A 23,580-nucleotide genomic window follows, 5' to 3' on the forward strand; every position below is an offset into this window, starting at 1 on the left:
CGCTCTCCAGGAGCTCAGAGGTTAGGCCAGCGGCTCCCAGACTTGGCAGACGGCCACGGCCACCCTAGACGTGGCGTGCCTAGACCCAGGCCCCCAGATGGGAGAGGAAAGGCAGACCCTGCCCGGCACTGGGCAGGACGGGGTCCCCTCCCGGAAAGTCCCGGGCAGAGGTTTGGGCTGGCTTGGAACTGCAGGCAGACCGAAGGCAGTGGCGGTGCTGGAGATGAGTTTTATTGGCTTTCTCTTTTCTCGGGGAGCACGCAGCTCCCCGCGGGTCCCCACAGTGCAGCTGCATGAACTCACAGGGATGGGTGTTCACCTCATTTTAAGTGGATCTATGAATCTACACAGAGAACAGAGACCAGGGAAGGAAACGGGAAACGGGAACAGAACGGCCACAGGAAGTGCCGCCTCCTGGTGCTCGGCCCCCACCCCAGCCCACCCCCCAAGCAAATGCGCAAAACAAACTCATGGGGTTCCACAAAGGAGGAGAGCTTGGGCTGCAGGGAAGCTGGGGGTGGATTCCATTAGCGTGTCCCAACTGAGGCTGGAGGTGAACGGAAGGAGAAAGTCACAGAGAAAGCTGAAAACAGTAAGCCCTCCCTAACTCTGCTCACGTCCGGACGACTCTGGGGCATTCAGCAAGAGGCAGGTGCTCGGGCTGTCCTCGGCTCAGGGGTCCTCAAAGGCTGCTTTGTCTTTTAGGAAGGTGGCTTCACCGAGGAGCCTGGTAGACAGCAGCGACCCTGCCTCTGGGGCCCTGCTGTGCAGGAGGAGAGCTCGCCCCTGGCCGGTGGGGGAGATGCGTTCCCCGTGCCCCTGGTCACTTCCCTGGGGTGACCACTGAGCATCACTTCCCCAGCAGAGGGAGGGAGCTAGAGAGGGGCTCCCAGGGAGACCTCAGCCCTGCTGGGAGCTTGGAGGAGAGTGGGCTCAGTTGAGGTCGGACGTGGAGAGAGAGCAGGATCCGGGGCCCTGCTCCCAGATCCTCCTGAGAAACGGGGCGGGTGCGAGAGTTCGGGTCGGTGTCCCCTGGGACCAGAGCTCGAAGGGCTCTGGATGCTGAGGCCCAGCGGGTGGGAGGGCCTGTCGCAGGCCTCATGGGGGGAAAGTGGGTCTGTTAGGTCCTGCTCCCCACCCTGTGCACCCCACCACACCTGGACTTCCGAACGGGGTGCCTGTTTCAGTGCGGGTGCTCCCACGGCAGGTGGTTGGCCCGTGGCCTCCTCTACCCTCTGTGCCTCCCTCTTTCACCAAAAAGCCAGTTGAGGCTGTGAATCCCGAGGGCCTGGTTGCCCCTGAAACTTCTGGGACATCTGCAGGAAGGCCAGCCCAAAGAGCGTCTCCGCGGCTTGGCACCGGAAGCCAAGGATGTGCCTGTGAGCGGGAGGGCGCGGGGGGGGGGGGGGGTGCTCCCCGCCCCCCCCCCCCCGCCCCCCCCGCCGTTCTGGGACTTAATACTTGGTCTGCAATAGCCAGGGAGGGCTTGTGCTACCGGGCCAGTGGCATCGCGGCTGAGGCTCGGGGCGGCGGGCCGGGGTTTTGTGGGGGGGGGGGGGGGCGGGTGTCGGGGAGTGGGGTCAGGCCCAGCCTCACAGCCAGCGACGGCCAAGTTGCTGGGGCTGAGGTGGAGGCCACTTTCCCCCTGCAGCTCTGCTGGACGGCAGCTTCAGCGTCAGGAGCCTGGCGTCGAGGCCCCAGAGCCCTGCCTTGCCCTGCGGACTGACACCTGGGAGCTCACCTGTGCCCGCCCGCCTGGGAGCCCCAGGCCCCGCACCCCCTACCCCCGGCGGCCACCTTGTGCTCACTGGGCCCTATCCCTGCAGCGAGCCGCGGAGCTCCCCGACCGGCCCCCGTGGGGACAGGGAGGCGCGGAGGGCTGGGCGGGGCCCCGGTCCCGGCCCGGGGCCAGGCTGACACGCCCCGGGGACCCCACCATGGTCTGGGGGCCCGTCGGGCGGGCGGGGCTGCTCAGACGTCGGTGCTGATGCTGCGGCTCCGGGAGAAGGCCTCCCGCATGGCCGAGAGGCGGTTGGGGTTGAGCGCCTGCAGGCCCCCGAAGGCCCCCGGCGGCGGCTCGGCGTCCTCCTGGCTGACGCTCTGGTAGGCCACGCGCTCGCCGCCGTTGCGCACGTCCTCGTCCTCGGGCTCCTGCAGGAAGAAGGCGGGCGGCTCGTAGTGGGAGCAGCTGCGGCAGAGGGTGCGGGCCTGCGGGCTCTTCTGGCTGAAGGAGGTGGAGGCGGCCGGGTAGAGCGCCGGCCCGTTGGTGAGCACCAGGCTGCGGCCGCAGGGCAGCGGAGGCGGGTTCGCGTGCACGGCGAAGTCAGGCTCCTCCTCGTCCTCCTCCGACTCTTCCTTGCAGCAGTAGTACTGCGGGCAAAGGGCTGGTGACCCGCGGCCCGCCCGCCCTCGCGTGCGCGCGCACGCACGCACGCCTGCGGCCAGACGCTCCGCCGGTCGCCACGGCAAGCTGTGCAGGCGGGGAAACCGAGGCACAGGAGGGCCAGGCAGCCTGAAGATGGGCGCTGTGCTGTGCATCTGGGCCTGCTCTCGGGGTTGGGGGGCACTCGGAGGGCCGTCCGGTGTGGGTAGGGAAGGGAGAGCCCAGGGGGCCAGAAACGAGGGCCGGAAGCGAGGCCCAGACGCTCACCCCTGCTGCTCTCCCGCATGGCAGCTGCGTGCGCCGTAGGCCAAGTCCCTTCCCCTCCCTGAGCCTCCGCGGCCTCACCCTGCGGGGGGTTTGGGAAGCCCTGGGAGGGGTGAACCCTGGCAGGTGGGACCCAGGCCGGGGCCGTCTGCTCGGCACTTTCTCCAGCAGGACCTGCCCCTTCCCCTCTTGCGGGGCCCCAGCCCTCCTCGCGCCTCCCTCGGCGCCCCCGGGGGTACCTGGAGCCGGCAGTAGCACAGAACAGCGATGATACAGAGCAGAATCACAGTCGCCAAGATGCCCCCAGTGATGACCACTGTCCCGGCTGTCATCCGCCCCCTTCTCCATCAACAGCCTGCAACACACATCACCAGGTTTCCCCGCATCACTGCTTCCTCCTTGCAAGAGCCACCCCTTCTGGTTTAGAAAGTCGAGGAGACTAGCCCAGAGGGGAAAATAGAACGCCCCGGGGCATGCGCGCAAGAGGCAGGGGCTGGGGCTGGGCCGCGGTGCAGGGCAGGCCGGCCCTGCCCCTTCAGTCTCCGGGCCCTGCGTCCCACGTCTGGAGAGGGCGATGCTAACAGGACGCCCCAGCCTGGCTCGCGGGGCTCCCGTGAAGATTTCGTGAGCACACATTTCGGCACTGAGCGTAGCACGCTTTCAGGGAATGGCGCCCTTCCAGGCTGGCTCTCCCAAGCTCACGCATTTCTAAATTCACCCAAACACAGTCAAGCTGAACATATGGTTTTGTAACCGAACAAGATCGTCCTTATTTTTCCAGATCATTCCATTTCCTTCCGCGACATCGCTTCTAGCCACGTCCCGTCGTCTGACGCAACCCGTCCAGTGGTGGTAAAACACACATAACGTGAAGTTCACCATCACGACCGTTTTTAAGTGTGCGGGTTCGGTGGTGGTAAATACTCAACAGAACTTTTGTCGTCTTTCACGACTGAAAACCAATCCTTTTTTTTTTTTTTTTTTGATATTTAGGTGTTTATGTTAAAAAAAAATACTTTAAGTGGATGTTTTAGTAAGTGTTTTTGCAGCTAAGTGATGGGAGCCATTTGAGCTACACGGCCGGCTGCGATTACTTGTTCGGGAGAAGTTCCTAGAAGGGGGATTTCTAGGCCGAGGGACAGGCCCTTTGTAAACTCTTCATCATGGAAAATGTCACACAAAGGCAGAGAGAAGGAGCACGTGTCACCAGCTGCACTTCTGTTAGCTTTTCCATCCCTCCGGGCGCTGAGAAACCGGTTCTGGAAAAAAAGCATCCTGCCTCGTAGGCTCTTGCGACGTCCGTCCTCGCGACGGCCTGTTTCAGGGGCTTAACACCTGGCTTGCAAAGTTCCCTCGTAACTGACGATCATCTCCCACAGGCCAGCAGTCGCTGGCTCGGGCACCCCAGCCTCGACTGGCCATCCCTCATTTTCTTTTGCAGGGGGGGCAGTGTGTGTGTGTGTGGGGGGGCGACTGAGCGTATTAAAGGAAATCCCGGAGCGTGTCAGTTTACTCATAAATCCTTCAGTGCAAAAGCTGACAGATGAAGACTTAAAAAACAACAAAACCATAAACGCCCTGTCTATGTTCAGCTTCCTTCACTCAGCTCCAAAATGTCTTTTTACAGTTGCTTTGTTCAAATCAGGACCCAGTTACATTTGGCTCTTTTGACTCTAGAACAGTTCTGTTCCCTCCTCTCTCGCCCTACGCACCCCGCCGATGTTGTTTATAGAAGACACTGGGTCGTTTATCTTCACAGAATTTTCCGTGTACTAGAGCTGGCTGGGTTTCCTCGAGTGGCTTCGGACACTCTGGCGCTATTTTGTCTTCTAAACTGGCTTCCTACCGCATCACCGTCGGGGGCTGTGACTCTGTTCCGCCTGCCGCCACGTTGAGATCAACGGCTGGTGGGTCCAGCTGCTGTCAGTTTCCCCACTGGCCCTCCACCTGATCGACTTACCAGCCCTTGGGGATTGTGTCCTAGATCCATTATTTAATTAGGGGGCCGCAAAGAGTGGCTTTGCAAGCAGTACGTCTCTTCTGCATTGACCAGCCCTGGTCCTTCTCTGAAGAACTTTCCCTAGTACCTACGTAGTTATCCTAAAATACAGCGTGCAGAGGAGAGGCACAGGTGCTCAGCTCTGTATCAATTTTCAGAAGAGGGGGGTACCCCCAAGAGGTTTGTGGTGGTTTTCTAGTACCACTGTGATCTCACTGACTTTTATCTATTTAATGTAGTTCAGTCCACATCTACTTTTTAATGTTCAGGTGATCCCATTGGGACTGTGGGGTTGGAGGTCCCTCCACAATGGCTCCTGTGTTATTTTGATAGGACCCCCACTAATCCTTGATGGCATTTTGCTTTACATTTTTTTTTAATGTTTATTTATGTTTGAAAGCGAGAGAGAGACAGAGCACAAGTTGGGGAGGGGCAGAGAGAGAGGGAGACACAGAATCCGAAGCAGGCTCCAGGCTCCGAGCTGTCAGCACGGAGCCCGACGCGGGGCTCGAACCCACGAACCGTGAGATCATGACCTGAACCAAAGCCGGTCGCTTAACTGGCTGAGCCACCCAGGTGCCCTGATGTTTTGCTTTTAGGTACAAGGTGTCCCAACTAGGGAATACTTTTTTTTTTTTTCAGGAAGAGAAAAATAAAACATAAGTTTCTACTGACTTTATTCCTTCTTAGTTTTTCCCTGTTATACATAATAACTTAAAAATAACGGTACCAATATTTTTACTAACATGTCCACTGAACAGAACATATTTATTCTCTTTTTGTTCTCACCCCCTCAGGAGTGGATAGTAACAAGACTATTTCAAAGTCACTTGAAATAATTCTTAGTATGGTTTTTCTATCCACTCGATACTCAGGTTCATTCATTCCAGTTAGTTCTTCCCTTTTTAAAAAAATTGGTTTAATTTTGCACTTTAATTGTAGAAAACATTCGGTTCCAAAGTCAAAAGCATAAAACCAGGTACATTCAGGGGTCTCACTTCCTGTCACTCCCCTGCTCTGCCCCAGAGGGAACAATTTTACTTGGTTCTGGATTTATCTCCCCATTGCCTCTTTCCCTTCCTTCCTTCCTTCCTTCCTTCCTTCCTTCCTTCCTTCCTTCCTTCCTTCCATGTTTATCTTTGAGAGAGAAAGATTGTGTGTGAGCGGGGGAGGCGCAGAGAGAGAGGGAGACACAGAATCCGAAGCAGGCTCCAGGCCCCCAGCCGTCAGCACAGAGCCCGACACGGGGCTTGAACGCATGAGCCATGAGATCATGACCTGAGCCAGTTGGACCTCAACCGACGGAGCCACCCAGGCGCTCCCCACTGCCTCTTTCTAAAAATATAAGCAAATAGAGCCTTCCTCCCTTCTCTGAAGCTAAAAGGGCATTCTGTATAGACTTTCTGTACCTTCCCCTGCTTCACCGAGCGGTCTGTCACTACGTGTACAATATGCTCCCTGGTCACTCCGAACGTCCCCAGGGACCCCTCCAGAACCTGGCTCCTTTTCGTAGCCGCACCGCACTCCGCAGTGTGGGGGAAGCCCCGCTTGCACAGCACATCCTATGGGTAGGTATTTGCACTGTTTCCTACTCCTTGAGATCACAGGAACGTGCAAGGAAGGGTTTTATGGTGTGCACGTTTCTCAAGTTTTTGATAACCCTTGCCAAAGACTTGCTGGAATCTGGGCCCGTTTTTTCCCCCTTCCAGGAACGTGTGAGAATTGACACGGGATGTTCAGACGCAAGATCTGAGCCGTTGGTACGTGGGGAGCGAGGGGCTGCACCCCTGTACGTGCACGCGGCTGGTGGCGCCTGACATCAGTCCGCAGTTAACTCCGAGGAGCCCCTAAGGGGGACCTCCTTCGGCCCCGCCACCCCCTCTGCCCTGGCTGTGCTCACCCCCAGGGCAGCAGTGTGGGCAGGGGCAAAGCTGGGATGGGAACCCAGACTCCGGACGGACGGGCAGACAGAAAGGCAGATCTGTACAGACCCAAAGTGATGAGCCGATGAGACACAGACTCACAGACGGCCCCGAATTCAGACAGAGGTGCAGACAGGCAGATGCAGGCAGGGCCCGAGTCAGGAAGACACAGCACAGGCCACACAGACAGACAAAGCAGGAGCCCCAGGGACCCCCACATTCCTGGGCGCCCTGCCAGGCGGCTCCCACCCACCTCGGCCCCCAGGGCGGCTGAGGCCAGCTGGCCTGCCGGCCCCACCAAGGGTGCAGGCCGACCTGGGGCCGGATCCAGGGAGCAGGGTGTGCTGGCAGTGGGGGGTGGGGCTGGGCAGGGGCCAGGCCCGCCGTCCAGATGCGTTTCACGCTTTTCGCTGAGGTGAGGCAAAGCAAAGCAAAGCAAAGCAGGCAGATGTTGGCCTCACTCCCCCACGCCCTTCCCTCCTGTGGGGCTCACGGGATACCACAGCTCACCCCAGCCTTCACCTGACGCGGCTAGAAGGCGGCAGCGGGATGGACCCCAGGCAGCGGGATGGACCCCAGGCAGCGGGATGGACCCCAGGCAGCCGGGTGGACCCCAGGCAGCGGGATGGACCCCAGGCAGCGGGATGGACCCCAGGCAGCCGGGTGGACCCCAGGCAGCGGGATGGACCCCAGGCAGCCGGGTGGACCCCAGGCAGCGGGATGGACCCCAGGCAGCCGGGTGGACCCCAGGCAGCGGGATGGACCCCAGGCAGCGGGATGGACCCCAGGCAGCCGGGTGGACCCCAGGCAGCGGGATGGACCCCAGGCAGCGGGATGGACCCCAGGCAGCGGGATGGACCCCAGGCAGCCGGATGGACCCCTAACGTGTGTGGCGCCGCGGGAGGGCAGAGCGGGCACTGGGACTCTGTGGCCGAGGAGGCGGGTTAGGGTGGGCTGGTCCATGCACACCCTTCTGGCAGACGGGTCCCCCTGCAGCCAGAAGCCATACCTGCCCCACTGCCGGCCACCTGGGATCCGGGGCCTCCCAGGCCCAGGGGGTACCGGCGTTGCCGCTGTCCTGCTGGTGCTTGTCAGGCAGGACCCCTCCTGAGACCCTGACTGGCGGGATTACATCCCCCCCCACCGCCCCCCACATCTGCAGAGCGACTCATTCTGTGACTATGTCACCTTTGCTGGGGTTTCGGCTCTTTGTACCCCAGATGGTAATTGTGTTCCTACTTCATCAGTGGGAGAACTTAGCTCGAGAGAGAGCGTGCAGGGATTAGACTCTGCTGGGCAGTTCGGCGCCCCCAACACCCCAGCACCCAGCAGACCCCCTGGAGCCAGCCTGGCGCTGCCCTCAGCACGGGGCTTCAAACGCCTCCATGTGTCCGTGCCTCAGTCTTCCCCTCTGCACGGCCAAGAGAGCAGCACCAAGTGTCCCCCCTGGCCGGCCGGGGTGCCGTGCTCCGGCTGTTACTGTCAGTATTTGGGTCCCTGTCTGGCTCGGGCTCCCCTGGCAGGTCCCGGAGGGTGCTGGGGAGTGGCCGTGGTGGCCGAGGGGCCTCTCTCCCAGGTCTGAGATACGGAAGGCCCCTTGCTCGGCCCGGCTGTCGGGGCCCCTCCGGCGGCAGTCAGCCTGGTGGTGTGGTGGGACGGGTGCCAGTGCAGGCCAGGCGCCCGGGGCTGTCAGCAGCCCCAGCTCCGACACCCGGGCCTCGTCCAGCTGGAGTGTCTCAGCCTCGCTCTGCAGATACGCGCCTGCTGAGGGGCAGCGACACCCGCGACGGGGCGCCAGACCCGGGGCCAGGCCCGGCCAGCAGACGCGCACGCGGCTGGCGGCTCTTCTGGGGCCCCGGCCTGACATCAGTCCATAGTTAACTCCGAACAGCCCCTAAGAGCGACATGGCCTCCTGCGGCCCCACCCTCCTGCCACCCCTCTGCTGTGGCTGTGCTCACCCCCAGGATGCCCTTCCCTCTGCCTCTGCAGAGCCTATCCTGCCAGCAGGGCCCAGAGCGTGTCTCCTCCTCCTCCTCCCCCTCCTCCTCCTCCTCCAGGAAGCCTTCCTGCACTTCTCTAACCTCGAAATGCCAGTGCTGGGATGCCCCACTCCTCCATTTAGTACAGTTGGGTGGGAACGGAGAGGCCGAGGACAGTGTGGGGCCAGGCGGGACCCGTCCATGACCTCACACAGTGAGTCAGCAGAACGGCAGCCAGAGGCCTGTTTCTCCGATTCTCACCCCTGCCGTCCTAGCCGGACTGTCACCTTTCAGACCTCCTTCCTGTGCCTGGGGACTCTGCCCCACCGGCCACCACGGTGATGAGACTGAGGGGCCCTCGTCCTGCCCAAGACTGGGGGTGGGGGGGGGCAAGCGAGGAAAGTCCTGCCATACACTTGCTGGTCACCCTGGGTCAGAGGCCTCTCTCGGGCCTCAGTTTCCTTGTCGTTGTATTCTGGGCATGATGTCACTGCCCAGGGTGGGAGAGGTGAGAGCCGCACACACGTGGACGCATGCTTTCCTGGGGGCCCGGAGGACGCCGGGCCGGCCCAGTGGCCGCTCCCTGGACACTTGCGTCCTGAGCAGGGCCGTGCTGAGTGCCCAAGAGGCCAACGGGGAATTCCAGTGGGGGGCAGGGCTCCACACAGGTGGCACCACACCGAGACGCCCACCGGGGGCTTCCTGGGAGGATGGACTGGCCGGGCTGGCAGAGGAGGGGGCGGCTGTGGGAGGAGGGACAGCAAAGCAAAGGCTGGAGGCAGAGAGGTGCCGGCAGGCCCAGTGACAGGCTGGAGGAGGCCTCTGACACGCGGTCCCTCCTCGGCTCTCCCTGAAGTCTTCGCCGCCCCTGCCAGCCCGGACGGTTTGGCCAGGATCGCGCTGAATTGTTAATCTGCCCCCTGGGACCGTAAACGGTTTTAAAGCTTTATAAACGGCTTTACTTCCCTGTCCCCACTCTGGAGTTTTCCAGGGACAGGCTGAGGGACGGACCGTCTGTGCACCCCCACCTCCACTCCCAGTCTGTGGAGAGCGCCATCCCCCTCCGGCGGGCACAGCAGGCGGGCGTGGGGAGCCGGCTGCTTTACGAGCCCCGGGCGTCTCCTGCCGGGGGTGGGGGTGGGGGGGGGCGCAGGAAACACGTGGCCTCAGAGCCAGACGCCAGCCCTCCACCTGCCTCCCCCCCACGGAGCCCCCTCCCCCGGCACAAGACCCCGCGTGCCTGCCATGTGGATGGCACGTCCTGCGCTTGGCTTCAGACGCTTCCACTTCCCTGCTGCCCCCGAGCCCCACGCGGCACAGGGCACCGGGCTGTGCCAAAGGAAGGCCTCTGTCCGCCGCGTTCACCTGAGGTGCCCGGCGCTCCTGGGGGCGCCAAGGAGAAGCCAAGCCCTGCGTCCTTGCACGCCAGCCGGGCCTCTGGCTCGTCTCGACCGGTGACTTCCAAACCCGCCCGGCACCAGGATGCGGGGGCGCCTGGCAAGCACGGCCTCGGCGGATCGGCTCGGGGGCCCTGGAATCCGCTCGTTTAGTAAGCAGCCCTCGCGACCGAGCGTTGATGGTGCCGCTCACTTCCGGATGGGGAGACTGAGGCTGGGGGAGCCGGGCTTAGGCTCCTGCCGCCCCGCAGGCCTTTCCCCATCCCGCCGTCTCGGCAAGGGCTTACGGAGAGCCGGCACGCCTCTTCCTCCACAAGCACATCTGTCTGGTTACAAAGCACTCCTGCTACCTGGAAGCCCGAGGGCCCCGTGGTCCGCGAGCGAGAGCGTCCGCGCAGTTCCTGTCTAGACCTCCTCCACATTTGTTCCTAATTTCACGCTCCGCGGGCTCCCAGATTCCTGTGTTTGGTAATAAATAGACGGGGAAGTGCTCGGCAGCACTGCGGCTGGTCTCAGAGATACTCCCCAGAGCCCGGCTGGGCTGGGCTGGGCTGGGCTGGGCTGGCGGCCTGGACGGGCAGTTCTTGGCGGCGCCTGGAGATCTCCTCTCCAAGCTCCTCAGAAATGCAGGCCCACCTGGTGCGGGGCCCCCGTGAGCCAGACCCGCGCCCACCGGCAGGGCAGGCCGGGGCCGGAGCGCGCCCGTGGCAGGGGGGCCTGGTGTTCAGGAAGCCGGGGATGCCCTGGGCTGGCCTGCTTCGCGGCCTGGGCTCCGTGAGGGACCGCGGAGACGAGCACAAGGCCCGCGCTATTTTGCCGGCTCTCTCGGGGGCTCATAGACTTGTAGCAGTTCTCCCCAGACCCCCGCCGAAGACCCCCACCCCGTCCCCACCGCCTGGGGCCAGCGCTGTGAGAGCAGGTGGTTCCCCGCTCTGTTCCCACCGCCCAGCCCAGCCCAGCCCGATGCTCACAACAGACACTCGATTCTCACAGGGACGGTGAGCTCTTGAAGAATGAATTGAAATTTCCAGGATGGACCCAGCAGAGCCAGGAGCGCCCGTGAGAAGGGGGGCGGTGTGTCCCTCTCATTTCACCCCACGGCTCCCCCCGGGTGGCTGCCCCACCCGCACTCCCCAGGCCGTGGGGGATGCAGGGAGCAGATGCATTTCTTGGCAAGATCCCCCCACCCACACAGCCTAGGGGTAAACCGAGGCCGGAAGAGAAAAACAACGCACTGAGCCAGCAGAAAAGTTCATCAGACGGACACCTTGTCTTTGTGCCCCCTCCCGGCTGCAGAGCCGAGGCCGTGGACTACAGGGAGAGGATTCAGGGCAGACCCTGGGCCCTGGGGGGCTGGGGGGCCTGGGCCACGGCCAGAAAACTGGAGGGAGCTGCCTCGCCCGACCTGGACTGGCCAGGGGGCTCGGCATCCCCACTGCCTGGGGAAAGAGGGCACCCCCAGCTGGGTGGCCTTCCGGCCCCCTCGGGCACGGTCCCCAGGCACTTGCTGTCCCCTGCCTCAGGCACCTCTGGGAAGGCAGAGAGCCACGGGAGGTAGCCCTTCCTTCCCTCTGCCACAGAGCCATGCCAGGGTCACCTGGGGTCCCCCCGGCCCTTCGGGGGCAGTCGGCAGCACATCGGGCCAGGCCAGGGGGCACCTACAAGGCAGGCTACCACACTGTCATTCTTGCGGTTGGTCCTGGAGGCCCCGCCTCGGCACACCGTCCTGCTTCCAGAGGAGTGGCCAGTCGGGGTGCGCTGAGGCATGCGGTCAAATGAGGCCGGATCCCCCGGCTCCATGGGGACCGGGCTTGGTGGTGTGGAGGGCTGGGAGCGTGTGGCCGTGCCCTGTCTGTGCAGATGGGTGGCTGTGCCCTCCAGACAAGGAGACCTACCCAGGGTGACCCTGGATGCCTGCCACAGAATGAGGGCTGAGCACAGGCCAGCGACCCTGACCGGCCCCCTCGGGCCCCAAGGTGGTGGGGGCGGTGGGGGATGGGAGGAGGCGAGGCACCCCGTGTCTGATGTTGTTGAGCTCAGCAGTGTCTGGCCCTGGGGCCCCAGCAGCCCCCAGACCTCTCCTGTCTGACGTCCTGTGATCTGTCTGAAAGATGTACGTGTGTCTGTGAGGACAGTTCACACCCGTGCGACTCCAACGCGGCAGAGAAATCCGCCCTTTAGCAAAGAGGCCGCCCAGAGGTTCCTACCCTGCCCTCCCGCCCATGCCGCCCCACTGGGGCTCCTGAACCTAAGTCTGGACAGGTCACTGCCTCCCTCAAACACCCTGGGTGGCTCCCCGGTACCTCACATTAGTAATAAGCACACTGTCCTGTCCTGAGCACCCCCTGTGCCTGGCAGGGAGTGACAGTCTCCACCAACATCTCTAATCCCTAGGAGAGTCTGAGCAGCTATCATCACCCCATTTTACAGACAAGGAAACGGAGCCAGAGAGCTGCACAGGAGGTCACATGGTCCGGGGTGAGGGAGCTGAGGGTGAACTTGGGTGTGCCACCCCAAAGCTGGTGTCTTGTCTTTCCCCCCTTCTCCTGGCTCCCCCCTACACGGCTTGCCTAAAGAAGGGGGGCAGGGACAGGGGTGCTCTCTCCTCCTTGCCCACTGGACTGACGGACGATAAGCCCCATGAAGGCAGGAACCTGGTTCACCACGTTTTGTGGCCCTCCTGTCGCTAGGGGTCAGCATAGTGCAAGGACACAGAAGGAGCTCTCAAACGGGGGGGGGGGGGGGGGGGGGGGGGGATCTGAAATGAACTGGGGTCTAATTGGCGAGCCCCCACTGAACAGGCCCAGAGCTTGGGAAGGGAAGGGACGGGGCTTTGCCACTGTGGCTGTCACCTCCCGCGCCTGCCTGCCCCCCAGGGTGTCCTGGGCAAGCAGGGGAGGGTGCGGCAGGCACAGAGTCGCAGGCCAGGCCCGTGCGGGGTCCCCGTCGGGTGAAAGGCAGGCGAGGTGCGCCTTCAAGAGCTCTGTGAGGCTGGGGTGTCCCAATCCGTGTCAGGAAACGGTGGGGGAGGGGCAGCTCAACCGTAGTCCGCACTGGCTTCTTCTCTCCCTTAAAAGTAACAATGTGTAGACATTGGGTCTGCAAAACCCTTTCTGTTGCTTGACTTAAATCTTTGTTTTTATTTTCAGCTTCCTCTTCCAAGAACTGAGTGCAGCTGGCACCACGGGAGTTTCCGTTTATTAAACACTGACTGTGTCCAGGTGCTGAGCCGAAGGCTGTGCCCTTGACATTTCACTTAACCTCATGGGTACACTCAGCCCAGGCCCCGTGAGTGTCTTCATGCAGAGACAGGGGAACTGAGGCCCGGAGCAGGTGGTGCGTCCAGGCCTGGACGTGAGGAGGAAGCGCAGTCAAGATCTGACGCCAGGCCTCTGCCCGTTGCCCTGGCTCAGCACCTCGAGCTTGATGAAGCCCTAAAGACATTCAACAGACCCCTCGTGGTCTCAGCCCGGCAGAGCAGAGCAAACAGGGCTCAGGGATGCTCAGCAGGGATCCCCCGTCCCAGGGGATTCAGGGTTCCCCAGGCGGGTCTCCCTGCTCTGCTTCTCCCCGCCTGCCTCCGCCCCCCCCCCCCCCCCCATCGCTCCACAAAGCTTTGCATCCGATTAGCACGGGGCTCCCAGTGTGCACCACTCCACCCTGGCACTGTCCGCCTGTGTGTGCAGGGACAGCCACCCCGTGCTTTGTGCGCCCCACACCTCGGCCTGGGCCAGGCCGGCTCCCCACCAAGTGCCAGTCCTCACCTGGGCTGCGTCAGCGTTCCCGGCGGGGGGCTCTGGACCACTGGGCTCCCCCCGGGAGTTTCTGGGGTACACTGATGCTCCTGGGACAGGGGCCACATCTGGGGAATGACTGTCCTGAATGATGCCCCCCTGCCCCCACCCCCCCCACCCCGCCTCCAGGGCAAGTCTGGACCACACGCCTCCCAGGTCCTCTGAATAGAGTCCACACTCCACCGGACCAGCACCGACCACCCATGTCTGCTGCAGGATGGGTACTGAGCCGTGATGCGGATGCTGGTCTCAGGTCTGTCCTTGTCCCGCGGTCCCTAGACTCAGGATGCCCCTGGGACCACTGCCTGCTGCCTCTCAGGTGGCTAAGTCCTTCTGGTCCTTTGGGACGGGTCTCAGGTCCTGCCGCCTGCAGGGAGCCTTTGCTCCCTCTTCCGTGGGCCTGGCCCGTGTCCTCCATACCCTGCAGCGTCACTGCGTGCTGCCTTCTCGCCGGCCTTCCCAATCGACTGTGAGCCCCACGAGGGCTACAGCATAGCCTCACCTTGATGCGCGGGCCCTGGAAAGCTGCAAGGGCTCTATATGTGCCTGCGGATTAAATCACCTGCCAAGGCAGAGCCCTTGGGAGCTAAACACGTGGGGAGGGAAGGGAGAGGGGAGACTTTGGAGCCGTAGATGAGTTTGGGGGAAGAAGACCAAGCCAGCTGTCGAGGGGCTCACTGGAAAGGGCAAGGGAAGGAGGGAGACTGAGGAGACCCTGACCACGTTTGCTTCTGCTCCTTCTTGCTCCGGTGGTGTGCCACGGGGAAAGCCCACTGCTCCTGGAGAGCCTCGGTTTACGCATCTGTGGAAGCGGGGCGGTGGCGATGCCCGCATTCGTGGTGCTTGGGGAGAATGCACGCATCACCCCGTTTAAGCCTGATCATCATCCTCGGGGTTGGAATTATTAACCCGTTTCACAGATGAGAAAACCGGGGCTGGCGGAGGTGATGTGACCTGCCCAAGGGCACACGGCCAGTGAGGGGGCAGAACTGGGGGCCCGAGGAGGGGTCGGGGGGCTTTTTCAGAAATGCTGGCTGCCTCTGGCATCTCACAGGATGGGACAAGCACCCAGCCCATCACTGACAGCCCGTTGTGTGCTAGATCCCGCCCCCAGGGCCTGGGGAGGGGTTGGGGGGCGGTACTCAGCCATCCGCGCCATGCTCGGATGCCCCCACTGGTCCAGGACCCCCAGGTGGGTGTCTCCACTTGGCAGGGATGCAACTTGCCCAAGTGCAGAGAGCAGAGGCAGACACCCCACGGCGGCGAGGCCCCGCTCCGCCGTCCAGACGAGGCGCCCACGTCAGCTGTTTCCCTCCTTGCAGCCGATGTCCCTCCAGTCCTGCCCGTTGGCTCCTGAGGAGCTCAGCGGCCTCGAATCGGCCGCCTCCATCACGTCATTGGAGCCACCATGGCCAATGACATCTGCTCTCCCACGGAACCCTCACCGCAGCCCCCGACAGATTCCCGCCGCCCGTGCCCGGCTCTGATGCCTCCTCCTCCAGGAAGCCTGGGCTCACGCCGGTCGGCGCTGGTCTTTCCCTCCCAGCCCTGCTCAGCCTAGGAGTCAGGAAGACTTGGGTGTGAATCCAAACTCGCCTCCCTACGGTCAGGGTGGCCACGGGCCCCGGTCCCCTCACCTTTAAAACAGGATGTTAACGCCTGTCTCCAGCTCCCCTCCCTCCTCCTTCGTCTCCCCCTCCCTCTCTCCTCCTTGTCATAAGCACCGTGAGCGCGGGCAGCCTGCCAAACACTGTGCTGTACCGAGGACACAGAAGTGAGTGGGGGTCGCCATCCCTGCCTCCTCCTGGCCCTCGGGAAGCTGGACTGTCGGGCAGGCCAGACGTGCACCCTTGACCCAGAGCCGTAAATGCTGCCCGTGGTCTGGAGTTGCTGGTGGCATCCACGGAGCCCTCATTGACCTCCTCTCCTTTGCATTTCTGTCCAGAAGCCCGTGACTTCTCTCCTCTTGGGCTGTGGGCTCTGGGGCCCGGCCCATCTCAGCTCCCAACCCAGGGTGCCCAGTGAGAGCTTCCAAAGAGATAAGTGGGGACCTCGGGGGCGAGGTGGGGGCCGGGGGGCCGGGGGGCATTTCTAAGAGTATGCCAACAGGTGTCGTTTTGATTATTTTTTTAACAACGTGAGCCCCTGCACGGAGACTGCCCCGTGTTTGCTTTCCTACCCGTGTCTCATGTCTGCACGTTCGGAGCCATGGTTCGCCTTTGCAGACACCCCCTCCCCCTCCCCCCCCCCCCACTACAGCCAAGAATCCCCCTGGAACTCAGGCCTGAGCGTGACTCTCCTGGTCTAGGCCCCAAACATCTGCGTGTCCCTGGCCCTCCGAGCTGGTCTCTGATTTTCTTCCTCAGCTCTGCATTTTCTATTGCTGCCATGCTTCGTAAGCCAGTCTGCCTGAGAGGTTTGTTCCCTGGGCCTCCCGACCACAAAATGCACGGTCTTGCCTCTGAGCCTTTGCTGGTGCCATTCCACGCGCCTTGAACTCCCTTCCAGTTCTGCTTATTGAAACCCTTGGCTATTGGTCAGCAGGCTCCTTGAGTAAGCCCTTCCTGCCATGGACACAGCTCCCCCTTCTGGGATCTAGTGGCCCTCCCTGTCCCTACTCTGTGCTTGGCGTCGATCACTTATCAACAATTCAGCTGCAAATATTTATTAAGCTCCTACTGCATCCTGGTTTCTGCTCTGGGTCTCTCCGCCTTTGAAACAGCAAGTGCAAAGGCCCAGGGGCAGGCAGAGCAAGCTGGGCTCCAGGAGCCGGAGCACAGGAGCGGCAGGAGGAAGCGGCACGGGGTCGGCAGAGACCAGGCTGCACAGCAGGGTCCGTCTGCATCTGAACAGCCTTCATGGAGCATTACTGCTTGTCTTCTCACGGCTTCAATTTCATGCCCCCTCCCTCCTGAAATGCCTTCTAGATTCGTCATCCCTCACCTTTGGATGTGCGTCAAGTCTACCTGGGTTGAGAGAGAACCATCGGAAAGGATTCTAGAGAACGCTGCTCGGCGCTCCAGCGGGTCCAGAGGGAGGCCCTGCTCCCACCTGTCGTACCTCCCGGAGCACTGGCCACTGAGCTCAGAAGGGCTGGGACTGGGTGCTGCTCCGGTCCTGCCCGACAGGCCCAAAAGCTGGAGCTGAATGAATCTAAGCGTTTCCAAGTAACAGCCACAGCCCGGAACAAAGCTCACGAGTCCGCACAGGGGTGTGGCTCCCAACCAGCTGGGAAGTTACCTGGCCTGCCAAGAAGCCAACGATACGATCCATAACGGGGAGAGAAGTCAGGCCGTCGAAACTAACCCAGAAACGGCACAGATGACAGAATTAGGAGGTGAGGACATCGAAAGCGTTACGACAGCTGTCGCCCCCGTGGTCGGAACGCGGGAGGAGAAACTGGGCACGTGAAGCAGAAACACAGATGACGTTAGAGAGAACCGAACCGAATTTCTAGAGATTAGCGATTTCTCAGGTGAGAAATACGCCACGCGGGAGTAACATCAGAGTCGATGCTGCGGGAGAAGGGGGCTTGGGGGCCCAGGTAGAAACAGCCAATGTAACAGCAAAGAGACAAACCCCCGACGGAGGAAGCGGGGCTCCGGCGGGAGGATCAGAGCCCCCAGAGGAAAGCGGGGCGCAGAGAGGTGACTCATGAGAAGAAATGTTGGTGGAAACTTGGATCCCAGGCCCTCCACAAACCGGAAACCCAAGAAACATGAGGGAAGCCGTGCCGAGGAACGTTCTAATAAAATCGTCCAAAACCAGCGATACGGTGAACATCGAAGACAGAGGAAAAGGCACGTGAGGAACAACGGAGGCACGCACAGACTGCGGTGGAAACGGTGAACGCCAGGAGACAGCTGGCAGCAGGTTTACAGAAGGGGGAACACCAACCTAGAATTTTCTATCCAGCAAAACTCTTCCCGAAATTAACACGACAGTGGCATTAGTATCGTCTCCTCTTCTCGACGACAGAGTCCTGGAGGGCAGGATCACAGCTTGGCTCCTCGCCAGGGCACGCTGCTTGGCTCTATTGCTGGAAGATCCTTCTCATTGGGTTTGGGTGGGTCTCCAGCGGCCCCATCTGTGCACCGGTTGGGGAATCGTGTGGGAAGGACTCTGTTCTATGGGAGTTGGGTGGAATCTGGCTCGTTTTGGGGGAGGCCCAGGTGGAGGGAGCAGCGGCCCTTCGGGGGCTCTCCCCACGGGGGACCCCAACTTCCTGGACCCGAGCCCTGCAGAGTGAGCTCAGGGGGTGGGAGGTGCGGGGCTCCTTCTGTTATGACTACCTGTGCCTTGTATTGACCTCGCCCATCCCCACAGGAGTGTAAAAAGCAAAAAAGAAATCTGCTTGATGTTTTAAAAAAACAACAAACCAAATATATACATATGTTTTAGCTGTTCACAAGGTTACAGCGGTTTCCATGGCTACAGCTGTAAGCTGCGTGGGGGGAGGTAAGGAGGTGGGCTCTCCTTAACCCAACAGATTGGGGCACTTGGACAGTTTCTGCCGGGGACCCAGGCGCCTGGCCGCCGGACTGGAGGAAGGGACGGAGGTAGGGAGGGAGGAAGTGCGCAAGAAATGTCAGCTGTCTCTCTGCGCCCCCGGGGACCCGTTTCAGTGGCGACTCAGAATAGACCACTTGTGTCCTGACGGCTCCCTGCAGTCTGAGTTTTCAGGTACAGACGGCGTCTCCCCAGAGAGTGGCCCCGTGAGTGAGGAAGACAAGAGTCCTCACGCTCCTTCACAGGTGGGCACCGAGGTCACCCAGGAAAGCAGGTCGGAGAAGTGACCCACTGGGCTGCTGCCTAGGACAGCACAGGACTCCTTCCCGTGTCACGGCCTCAGGCTACCTGCACGCACCGGCGGCCTGCAGTTCCCGCCCTGGCCAGGATGGCCCAGAGCAGCCGGTGGGGCTGGTGCCAGCCGTGCCCTAACGAATCCAGGCAGTACCTCCTCACCCCAGAGCTGTGTGTGTGCATGTGCGTGCACGACATGTTTATGTGTATGCGCGTGCATGTGCGCGCGCCCATGTGTTTGTGCGTACACACGTGCATGTGTGTCCAAGTGTGTGTGCATATGCGCGTGCATGTGTGCGCCCATATGTTTGTGCGTACACGCGTGCATGTGCACGCGCCCATGTTTGTGCGCACGTGCGTGCATGTGCGTGTCCAGGTGTGTGTGAGCGCGCACATGCACGCCCGTGTGTGTGCGCGTACGCGCGTACATGTGCACGCCCATGTGTTTGTGTGTATGCATGTGCATGTGTTTGTGTAGGCATGCGTGTGTCTATGCACAGGTGTGCATGTCTGTGTGTATATGTGTGTGTGTTGTACGTGTGTGTGTGTGTGCGCGTGTGTTGTTAACCTTAAAAATAAAATAGCCAGTTATTTCACCAGCAAAGTGGGTTTATTTGGGAATAGCAAAGAATCGAATTAGGGAAACTTAGGGTTTTTCCGGAGCTCGCCTGTCCTAAACTGCAGTTCTCTGCTAGTTCTTTTTTTAAAAAAATTTTTTAATGTTTATTTGTTTTTGAGACAGAGAGAGACAGAGCATGAACGGGGGAGGGTCAGAGAGAGAGGGAGACACAGAATCCGAAGCAGGCTCCAGGCTCCGAGCTGTCAGCACAGAGCCCGACGTGGGGCTCGAACCCACGGACCGCGAGATCATGACCTGAGCGGAAGTCGGCCGCCCAATCGACTGAGCCACCCAGGCGCCCCTCTGCTATTTCTTAATAAACTTGTGTGTGTGCATCTACATGTATGTATATGTGTGTGTACACACCATGTGCATGTATATGCATGTATATGTACCCATATATGTATGTATAAGTAAACGCAGCGTGCGTATTTATATCCACATGTGTGCCTGTGTGCGCGTGTATACATGTATGTGGCATGTGCATTTAAATCTGCATGTGTGCCTGTGTGCCTGTGTATGTGGTGCTGATGGTGAAGGAACAGCAGGTGAGTCCAGGCAAAGGTGAGTTGAGCAACCTGGAGGTTCCAGAGGGACTGGCTGGACGGTCCAGCAGCTGGTGGGGGGGAGAGGTTGGGCTGTGAGCTGCCACCATCCGTCTGGGCACTCCCCTTGGAGTTCAGATGCCCCCAGGGGACTTGGCACCTACCAGGGAGCCCCCCTGGATCCCTGCCTTGGTCTAAGGTCAGTGCAGCTCATTTGAGACAGGCCCACCTTCTGTGCTGGGGCTCCAGGCAGGGTCTGGAACCAGAGGGCAGGACGACGGGGCGGACGGCCAGGGCACTACTGGAGCCTGGGAGGAGGGTCCAGACAAGGTGGTAGAATGGTGGACTCCCAGGGACTTAGAGCCACGCGGCTCAGAGTCTCAGAGAATCAGAATATCTGAACAAGAGTCTCCCGCTTCTCCCCGCACACCGGGAAGGGACTTTGGACGTTACCCGGTCTAATCACCGGCTCAAGGAACAAAGGGACTTTCCCTCTTGAAATCACAGTTCATCCAAGACAGCCTGAGCGGTGGGATACACACCCTTAGGGGATGGGGGAGGGTGGGACCCCCTCGGCTCCGGGCCACATTCCAGGGTTCGCTTCTCCCTGGGGGTCACCCCAAGTTCTCTCCAAGTACAAGCCTCGGGGAGCCCGAGGCGGCCCCACCTGCCTGGGCGCACGGACGGATCCTGGGGGCAGAGGCCTCAACAAACGGCGGCTGTCAACCTGGTTGGCCCCACCCCCACCCCCACCCCCACCCATTTCTTCGTTCCTCTGACATAGTTTCACGGGCTCAGGTGCCCCAGGGCACGGGCACAAGCTCGCCCTGGTCCCGTCTGGCACCTCTGCTCTCCGCAAGGCTCTGCCAGCTCGGCGGCCGCCGTGACTCCGTTGTCAACTTCTGGGGACAACTCTGCCACCCTGAGCAGTCCTTGGCGGCCCAGGCTTCAGCAAAGACCCTGCCCGGAGCGGTTTGTTCCACATCAACTTTCCTTTTTGAGAAAATTGGGCTCAGCCATTTTTAAGTGAGTGTAGGCGTGTTGTTGAAAGGGCCCGTCTTGCAGATTGAATGATTTTTAAAAACCCGGAGGCCTGGCCGGGAGCTGGGGCCTGGCCTGGGTGACCCAGCAGCCCTGGAACCACCTCGCCCGACACTGGAAATTCCTGCAGCTGGAAAACAGCAGGTGCACCTCCCAAACTGCTTCGCCACTGGCTGCACTCTGGCCACGCTGGCTCACTTCCCGTTTCTGGAACGTTCTGAGTCTTCCTCCCGGGGGAGGCTCTGAGTGTTTGGAGGGGAGACGCTGATGGGGAAACAGATGTCATCTGTGGCTCCAAACATGGGGTGTCTCAGTCCGGGGAGAGGTCAGGGAGAAGCCACGGCGGCCCCTGGCAGACAAGGTGGGGGCGTCAGAATGGCACAAAAGCTCCCAGCCGTCCAGTAAATGTCTACCAAGTGCTCCCATCCATGTGCCCGGCACTGTGCCTGGTTCTGGGCGCACTGGTGGACAGCATCCACAGGTGCGCTCCTCAAGGGGGCCCCCCAGCCTGTGTGCTGACGGAGACCAGTCAGGAAGACCCAAAGGGCCAGTGTCACAGTGGGCCCAAGGGCGTGTCATGGGGCTGAACCTCCCGGGAGGTGACGTGGGGTCAGGGACACGTTCCTGAAGCACACCGTGGCCAATGAGATCTGCTCTTCAGGCAGAGAGGGGAGCAGGCGGGACGGCCCTCCCTCCCCCCCCCCCCCCAGAAGGAAGGTTCTGGGCATGTTCCAGAACGGGAAGTAAGCCACCATGCGGGAGCCCAGTGGGGGCGGACAGGCCAGTGAGGAGGTCGGGGGCTTCGCAGGGTCTGTGGCAGGCAGGGCCTTCTAGGCTGCAGCCGGGGTCCGTGCTCTGTCTTCAGCTGGGACGGGATCGAAGTAGGGTTCCGACCCCCAGCTGCACAGACGACCGGGAACCCAAGTTCCATCACAGGTGCTACTCAACAGGCCCTCAGAGACCCCAGAATCTAGCACCAGGCCCCCTCTGTCGTGCTCCTACCGGGCATCCGGGGTCTTACACCGGGGTGAAGAACCCTCACCACCACCCTGCGAGAGGGGCACAGCTATCTGATTTCTGTGGACCAGGAACGTAGGGCACAGAGAGGGCTCACCAGCCCGGAGGAGCCTGCGCTGGCGGCTGGGCAGAGTCGCGGGGTCCTAACCCTTGTGCCTGTTCAGAGCATCCCACAGATTCTGCAGCCATGCTGGACCCCTACCCGTTCGCTCCCACGCCTCCCTCTTGCCCTCGGGTCTCACGTTCAACAGTGGGGATGATCCCAGAGAGAAAAGGGTGGACGCGGAAAAACAAGACAGCCCAGCGGCAATAAAACCCACCACAAAAGTGATTATTCAGGACGCTGCATCGCAAAACAAAAATTGTCCTTTTGAAGCAGAAATCTGTTTAGTAATTAGAGGGAACTCTCGTGTGGGAAGTTCCATGAAGGTAAAATTAAAGTTGCCTATATTTTTAATTTTGTAAATGGGTTCGCACTGAGCCAGGAGCCTTCTGTATAATGAGGGTTTTAACCAAACAAAAACTCTAAGCACCGGTAAATACCAGAAGTTCGCAATTTGACGATGTTGCCAAGAAGTTGCTGTTTTTTTCTGCGAAATATTCGACTTTTTTTCCCCCCCCGTCCTCCTTTGAACCAAAATTGGATCATCATATCCTGGAATCAGCCCTTTCAAAAGCCATTGCTGGTTTCGCAATGTTTCGAGGGGAGACCCTGCAAAAGACATGTGGGTCCTTCCCTAAGCCAGCTGGGTCTGCCGGCTTCTGGGAGCAGAGGGGGGGCAGACGCCCTGCAGAGAGAAAGGGCTTCTGGACTAGGCACTTGCCTTGGAATCTGAAAAATGAGCATCTTTGCTGTAGGAAGGTTCCCGAAGGTATCGAGTCAGTGCATTTGCCAACAGCAAGTGGAGGAACTGGGAAGACGGAGTAAATGTGACATTCCAACACCGCGAGGCAAGGCCTCTGACAAGTGTCAGGGACACACTAATGATGCGTCCCAGCCTCCTCCTACGCCCTGGGACACACGCTCCTGTGCTCCGAGCAGCCTGGCCAAAATAACCTGAGCCAGCGCTAGGGGGATGTGCTGGCAGGAAGCACAAAGCCAGAGCCGGCTGGCGCCCTGGAGTTGAGGCAGGGCCGTGGGGCCGTGGCGGGGGCTCGGCCGCGGGTCCCTCGCGTGTCTTCCTGGGGCGGCGGGGAGCCGTTTTGAGCCTGGCAGAGAGACCAGAGCATGAATGCCGACCTCAATCACAACAGATTTGAGGCTCCAAGCCAATGGGACCACCAGAAAGTGGCCAGCTGGTTCCCCCCACCCTTATAGGGCACGGACTACTGGACACGGTCGGGGTATCTTCTGTGAGTCACTGATTACCAAAGTCAACAGAGAGGCGTCTTGCGTCCCAGGGATGGCAGAAATGCCCCGTCTCCCCCGGCACGCTTGCTCCTCCCCACTCCATACTCCTTCCGGGCTTAGCTCAAGTTCCACTTCCAGGAAGCCCTCCCAGACTGCTCTGACCCATGGGGTATCTTCCTCTGAATCTGGGATGCCTGCTGCCTCACATCCGTGTCACAATCCATCGGGAGGTGCTTTGCCCAGCTCTCTCATTCTAGTCACAAGTGTGCACTCCCCCCCCGAAGTCCCCCCCCCACCCCGAGATCCTTCCCTGCTGGGATCACACCAGCGAATGAATCAATAAAACTACGCGGCACAACCCAAAACCCAGGATGACCCACACGCCTGCTCACTAACACGGGGCCAGGTAAACCCGAGAAAACGGGTGCTGATGCGGGGAGAGGGTCCAGATCTGCCGACAAAAGA

At 60.9% G+C, this 23,580-nt stretch overlaps 1 protein-coding gene across 4 annotated transcripts in view; it reads right to left on the reverse strand.

The window, feature by feature from the left end:
• Positions 1-209: 209 nt before the first annotated feature.
• Positions 210-23,580, reverse strand: part of FAM163B (family with sequence similarity 163 member B) — a 30,646-nt gene continuing 7,275 nt past the window's right edge. For 3 of the 4 annotated variants that reach the window (XM_086684446.1, XM_086684447.1, XM_086684445.1), the window contains 2 exons: positions 2,887-3,002; positions 210-2,370 (listed from right to left, as the gene is read on the reverse strand). In XM_086684446.1, coding sequence (XP_086540572.1) covers positions 1,972-2,370; positions 2,887-2,979 — 492 coding nt within the window. In that variant the 5' untranslated portion in view covers positions 2,980-3,002 and the 3' untranslated portion in view covers positions 210-1,971. Of the gene's footprint in view, positions 2,371-2,886; positions 3,003-12,797; positions 12,981-23,580 lie in introns of those variants that run through there. The other variant, XM_086684448.1, reaches the window with a different exon arrangement.

Source organism: Puma concolor, chromosome D4, assembly GCF_028749965.1.
Source record: "Puma concolor isolate L17-30 chromosome D4, mPumCon1.1.hap2, whole genome shotgun sequence".
Taxonomy (NCBI): domain Eukaryota; kingdom Metazoa; phylum Chordata; class Mammalia; order Carnivora; family Felidae; genus Puma; species Puma concolor.